This window comes from Arachis stenosperma, chromosome 6, assembly GCF_014773155.1.
Source record: "Arachis stenosperma cultivar V10309 chromosome 6, arast.V10309.gnm1.PFL2, whole genome shotgun sequence".
In the NCBI taxonomy this organism is placed as follows: domain Eukaryota; kingdom Viridiplantae; phylum Streptophyta; class Magnoliopsida; order Fabales; family Fabaceae; genus Arachis; species Arachis stenosperma.
The window spans coordinates 144,893,612-144,900,508 of NC_080382.1; the positions used below are offsets into that span (position 1 = coordinate 144,893,612).

A 6,897-nucleotide genomic window follows, 5' to 3' on the forward strand; every position below is an offset into this window, starting at 1 on the left:
TTGAGTCTGCCCAACTCAGCTTGCAATGTCTATATGATAGTAATACGTTATTTAAGGAGTTAACCTTTTAAGAGAATGCATTTGTATTTCTTTAACTTATTTTTTAAAAAATCCTTGAATTTCCCAAGAAAAAAAATCCTTTTTATTATCATTTTTTTTCACAATATTAATTGCCCCAAGCAACCACAGAACCACTGATTAATAATGTCTTATACTACTATATATCTTTTTTTATATTTATCTTATTTTAAAGAATATACATATCTACTATATTTGCAAAAAAAACATAAAAATAAATACATAAAGAAGAATATTAAAAGGGTATAAAAAATATGCATAAATAAATAAAGAAGAACTCTCTACACGAATATAAATAAATACATTAAATTCATGAGTGGAGTAGTTTTATTAAATTGGTAAAATAAAGTTTAACTTAACCCATTCGTCTCTATCTCTTGTTTATACAACATGACTATGTGTACATAAAAAAAGGATCAATATTCAACAATATCTTTGAAAATCGATATAAAAAAAAAAAGAAAAAAAGGATAAAATAGAAATAAAAATTAAGAAAATAAAAAAAAATGGTTCACTAAATTATCTAGTTGATTTTTTTTTATTACGATTAATTCATCAAAAGTGAACCAGATCTTCTGGGATCCGTAATATTAATCTTCCAATGTTGATCAGGCAAACCTAATTTGGAAGCTTTTCTTCTCTCCCAATTGAGGTTTGTACGACGTCGTTTTGTGAGCCTACACATGCGTTGAAGTTTTTTGTCCATTTGGTCATGCAGCTTCCACCACTTATGATGTGCCACGTCACTAGCATACACCCTTTGGTCCTCAACGTCCCAATTGCAATCATAGTCCCTATAACAATACCATGGCTTTAATCCAAGGTAGTGTATTGAGTATAGCTTTGGTGGCTCTGCTCCAAATAGATGGTTCTTCTTGCTTGCTTCTAATGTTGTGTTGGCCCAAAAATTCTTCAAGTAGTTCACCCTCCTTGGTAACCTGTTTACATACACACTTCATTAAATATATTCATACAAAATTTATTTAATTAATTAAATTATAAGATTCAGGTGTATAATATTCTTAATTTTTTGGTATACATTTAGCTAGCTAGCTTCAACTAGAGTTACGTTGTAAGAGTCATGATGCACCTCTAGACCAGATGAATCACTTAAGCCTTCAACATTAATACTAGCTAATTATTTATATAAAACTGTCTTTGTATAATAAAAATAAGGTTTAATTACTCTTTTGATTTCTATAATTTTACAAAATTTTTAATTAAGTCTTTATATTTTTTTTTCTTTTAATTGGATCCCTACACTAAATTTTTTTCTCAATTAGGTCATTCTTAGTAGTAATTAGTTTAATTTTATAGATACCCAACTAAAAAAAATTGGTGCAGGGACCCAAACAAAAGAAAAAAAAAAGTGTAGGGACCCAATTAAAAAAAATTTAGTACAAGAACTCAACTAAAAGAAAAAAAAAGTACAGGGACCTAATTAAAAATTTTGCGAAATTATATGGACCAATAGAGTAATTAAATCTAAAAATAATAATTTAAAATGTTTAGATGATAATTTAGTTAAATATATCAAAAAAATTTTAATTTTTTATTTATTTAAAAAACGTAGATATTTAAATAAAATATTATGTTATGTGTATACTAAAATCAGTTATTACCAATATAAAATACATGTTAAAATATAAATACACATGTTTTAGTAGCTGATTTTGATGTAAGAATTATCATTTTTATTAAAATAAAATAGATAATTAATTTAAGAAGAATGTAGTATTTAATAATAGTAATTTTGATATCTTATTTTTTTCGTGAAAATAGATAAGATTATGGAGAAAAACCTGTGCCACCAGACAAAAATCTCGTTAAGGAAGCCTTGGTCACCACCATTATATGAAACAATATCATATCTACTCTCCATCAGCACATTAAATGTGCAATTTGAAGGCTCAATCACCATAATCCCAGAATTAAATATACTCTGATCATTCCCAGTGGCCGACATTTGCGGAAAATGAAACAGAACATCAAGGTTCCTCAAAACAACAATGTCAGCATCAATAAAAATAACCTTGTCATAGTCTGTTAACTGCCACAACCGAAATTTACTGTAGTTGTACTCGTTGTAGGAGTGTTTCTCCGCCTTTGGGTTTCTGATCCGAGTTATGATTCGGATCTTCCACCCAGAGGCGGAGAGCGCGCGACGCTTTGCAGCAGAGATGGAGTTGTCAAGAAGGAGGATTAGGTCACGCTCGGTTCCCGTTCGGAGGAGGCTTTGTGCCAGCATTATTGCGCCACACACATAGTCGTCGGAGGAGTGAAGCACTGTAGCGTACGCCTCACGTTTTGTTTTTGCATTCTTTGTAACCATTTTTTGAATCTTGGACGTGTCATACACTTTGTCAATCCCTATAAGCCAAAAGCATATTATTTTAGAAAAAAAATTGTAATTTTACGTGGACATTCAATTATGTAATATAGTATTAACAAAAATAACTATATTTTATATTGATTGCGTGAATAGTTATCTAAAATAATATATATGATTAGACGACTCTATAATACTATTAAGATAAAAATTCAAGTGAAGTCAACTCTACGTAAAGCTGATATTTGAGAGTTTTTAGATGGAAATTTAGTCAAATCAGTTAAATCATCTGACAGCTCTCAGATATCAACTTCACGTAAAGTCAACTACACCTGAATTTTCACCTACTATTAATGCATCAAACTTAAACTCATGCATTCAATTCAGTGTTTAAAACAAAGCATAATTTTTTTAAGGGGAGTGCTAGGTAAATAATGACCATTTTGAACAATATGAACAACTACCAATTAAATAAAAGCACATTACACCTCCAAATTAACAATCTAAATCTTAATATTAAAATAATCATCCGTACACCTAATGAAATGAACATCTGATATATCTATTGTTCACATTATTTAATACTTTTATTGTCTATCTATACTTTTTTTTTAATTTAGAGAAAAAAAAAAGTAACATTTAGTAAAAGTGATACGTACTAGGGAGACATACAAAGAAAAACAAAGTTATATTTGCTACTAACTAGTTTTAATTTAAAAAGGGTTAGGAAGCCATCAATTATAGTGGTTAGCTTAGTTCATCAGATTAGGAAAAAAAGGATGCAATAGGTTAGTTGTTGTTTAGTGGGAACACATTATAGTAACTTTAATGAGAGAATTTCAGATATATATAAAGATTAATTATTATATCACTTGAAGGTCATTTGGTATTTTGGAAATTTTAATAATCAATAACGTGAGTCAGCCAAAACAAAATAATAATGTGTGTGGGTCTAACCATCCTCCAGTTCCCTAACCAAAAGGTAATTAACTAACAACTTTGATAGAAAGATGTTGATAAATTGCAATGCAAACAATCGAACGAAATTGACTCTACAAAGCTTTATCTTTACGCTAGTTCACTATATGAAATTTTTTGAAATGCTGAAAAAAAAATGTGATGCCTTAATGGGATTTATGTATAAAGCACTTATTCACATCCTCTAATGGTTAAATATCAGTCTTTTATGTGTTTTGAAATTGACTCGTGTTTCCTTTTACCTATCAATTTTCTTTCAAGCTTCACACAATGACACAACAAATAAATGTTTTCGTTGAAAACTGTCTTGATAACTTATTTCTTAAAAAAAAAAGAATTTATAATAAATCAAACAAATGCTAATTATAATTATTCTTCCGTTAAGAAGCTTTTATAAACTAATATTAAGTGCTAGACTCTAAAAGAACCAGACGAAAAATTATTGTTTATATGCTTAGAGGAGTACTACTCTTCTCCAATTGGCATAATAATCTTCACCATATATATATAGTAGACTATTCCACCTAATTTTTGTTTCCTATTATGTAATTTTTTTAACTAGAAATAATGTGTGTAGTACAACATTATAACCTATCTGTCTTTTTAAAATTTATTTAAACGAAATTATTAGTTGTGAATGATGTGAGATATCAGCTAATTCAACAACTTCATGAACCTTACATACAAAATAATGATAAATGTAATAAAGTATGGATGAGGTTGGCCATATCTACGTGTCAGTTATGAATAATAAAAAAAAGTTGAAATAAATGCCGGCAAAAATGCAAGCAAGCGCCTGTAGCTCAGTGGATAGAGCGTCTGTTTCCTAAGCAGAAAGTCGTAGGTTCGACCCCTACCTGGCGCGATTATTATATCCATATTTTTCATACAATTTTGTCATTCTAACGAAATAGTTTATCTCTTTTTAGATACTTGATAATATTATTTATTTTTCATATAATTTTGTCAAACTAATGAAGACTGGAAGAGACTAAATTAAACTTTTATATTGTATTTAAAACAAAATATATTGAATTTAATTATATCTAAGTATCATATTTAATTTAAAATAAATATAAAAATAAAATTTTAGTATTTAGTCTTAGGAAATTTAGTCTTTTCTATTTTTACTTTCTAAAGATATTAAATGAGCTAAAATTTTAATTTTAATATCTGATCATTAAATACAATACTAAATCTTAATTTTTTAATCTCAGTTATAGTCTTTAAAAACAAACATTCCTTTATAATTAATCGATTAAAATTCATAATTTTTTAGATATCTTATTATCTTATCACTCGTATTTAAAAGTATCATGATCAGTTTTTAGAATATCTTATTATATTATTACTCATACGTGAAAGCACATACTTTAATTTGCCGAATAAAGGAAAAATATAATGTTTCTTTCTCCCTCTTTCTCTTTCCTTAACTAAATTGATGATTAACAATTGGCAGTGTTTAGAGTGCTTTCCATATAAAAGAAATTTTACTATCAAGCTAGAGAGGAAAATAAAAGATATACAAGATTTAAGCCAATGGACGTTGGTCAAAGCCTAGTAATTTTTCAATAAAATTTAATTTTGATACAGTATCAATATAAAATCATTTTATACGTACATTTAATTATATAATACTACATTAACAAAAATAATTATTTTTTACATTGACCGTAAAATAGTCATCTAAAAAAACGATTATGATTACACAACTGTATAAAATATTCTATACTATCAGTACATAAAAATTATATTCTTTTTAATATATATATAAAGTTTCCTGAAAATAATGAGAAGTTTATTGTTAAAACTTTTGTTACTAATAAGTGATAGTATTTCTTAACTTCTAGCTGAAGAAATGGCCAATGGACATTAACTTTGAACTTATTTAACTACTTAGCTTTCTTTCAAACCTTAGTAAACTTAAACTTTAACCATATTTCTAGCTATGCAATTTACTCTAAGTAACTAAGAAGATGCATGATATTAAACTTTGAAGGTTAAAAATAAAAAATACATACATACCTTGTTCCCAAAGAGGCAAAGCCAACTTGCATGATCCAACAGGCAATGAAACCTTTTGCTCCAATCTCTTCAAATCAGGCTCATAGTACCACCAATCACCATCATTCTTAACCAAATCATTGCACCTAAAAATCTCCAACATTGGCCTACACTTGCTTAAAAAAACAACCTTAGTCTTCAATTTCCCATAATCCCTCTTACCCTTATTCTTCACAGCCAAATTTGCCACAATTAGATGAACTTGTAGCCTATAAACATTCCTACCCCACCCTTCTTTATTATTGTTGCATGGCAACTTCGCCACAATTATGTCCATGTTTTGATGTACATTGAAATCCGGCATGGGAATATCTGGACAAGATGGAACATCGCTTTCTTCTTCTTCGTCGATCCATTCGGGGAACAAATCTGTCCAATTGAATTGGGAGGATACCTTCTCAAAGTGAATTGGGATGATTGTTTTTTCACCTTGCATGTTCCATTCACTAACATCATCTTCTTCTTCATCAAAGTTCACCATACCAATGTTCTTCACTCCTTTACCCATAATTTGATCAAAGAAACTTGGCTTCTCTATCTTCATTGCATTCTTCTTTGGCATCTTTGGTGCTTTCACTTGAGGCTCTTCCATCACCGCTTTCATTTTTATGCTTTTTTCTGCCTAAAAATATTTAAATTAATTATTTTAAAATTCATCTAAATACATAAATGTAATTAGATTAAGAACACTATTAAACTACTCTTCTATTTTAGTCCATAACAACAATAAAAAAGTCTTACGACCCATAAATTCAACCTAACAGAATACACAAATTCAATTATAATTTTTTTAAGAAAAAAAAAAATAAAAAGTGACAATTTTTTTTTAAGAGTATAGGACTCACCTTACCTTGTGATGGCATTCACGTAAGGAGCATTTGACAAGTGATGCTGCATTCTCAAAATAGATAGAAGAAGATGGACGAAATAGAAGTGTTGCATAAACTATGAGAAACATTGCAAGACAGAGCAAGTTGATTCTAATCACCAATGCTTTTTTTCTAGAAGGTGATGTTTTCAACACTTTTTGAAAACTTGATGAAACCTCCATCATCCTTAGGGAGCAACAAAAAAAAAAATTAATGTTAGATGCAATAATAATGCCCCAAATGAGTACTTGACAATATATATGAAAAAACAATGAGTAATACTCCCCTTCTAGTAGCTAATTAATGATGATGCTTAGTACAAGTAAGCAATGATTATATTATTTAGGGAGTTAGTAGTTGTTAATTAAGGCTGTGTTTGTTTTTGAAAACAGGACAAGATAAGACACTAAGAACAATACACAAAAGATAGAGATACAAAATTTTGTATTCTTATATTTTGTTTAGTGATAAATTAGAATAAATTATGAAAATTTAATTTATTCTTAATTTTTTTCATCTAAAAAATTTGAGAAAAAAATATAATAATAAAAAAATATAATTATAAAAAATTAATAAAAA

The 6,897-nt window shown here is 28.3% G+C and overlaps 1 protein-coding gene and 1 non-coding gene across 4 annotated transcripts; one reads left to right on the forward strand and one right to left on the reverse strand.

Moving 5' to 3' along the window:
• Nucleotides 1-378: 378 nt before the first annotated feature.
• On the reverse strand, nucleotides 379-6,521 carry LOC130933146 (UDP-glucuronate:xylan alpha-glucuronosyltransferase 2-like). Of its 3 annotated transcripts, none has more exons than XM_057862680.1 (4): nucleotides 6,300-6,521; nucleotides 5,411-6,071; nucleotides 1,881-2,448; nucleotides 379-1,016 (listed from the first exon to the last, which is right to left on the reverse strand). In XM_057862680.1, the coding sequence occupies exons 1-4, from the start codon at nucleotides 6,501-6,503 to the stop codon at nucleotides 626-628; spliced, it is 1,824 nt and encodes a 607-aa protein (XP_057718663.1). In that variant the 5' UTR covers nucleotides 6,504-6,521; the 3' UTR covers nucleotides 379-625. The 3 variants fall into 3 exon arrangements, with proteins under 3 accessions (XP_057718663.1, XP_057718664.1, XP_057718665.1); XM_057862681.1 differs by having other exon boundaries at nucleotides 6,295-6,430; XM_057862682.1 differs by having other exon boundaries at nucleotides 5,411-6,067; nucleotides 6,295-6,367.
• TRNAR-CCU (transfer RNA arginine (anticodon CCU)) lies at nucleotides 4,178-4,250 on the forward strand. Its single transcript has one exon. It is a non-coding gene; the product is annotated as a tRNA-Arg (tRNA).
• Nucleotides 6,522-6,897: the final 376 nt, after the last annotated feature.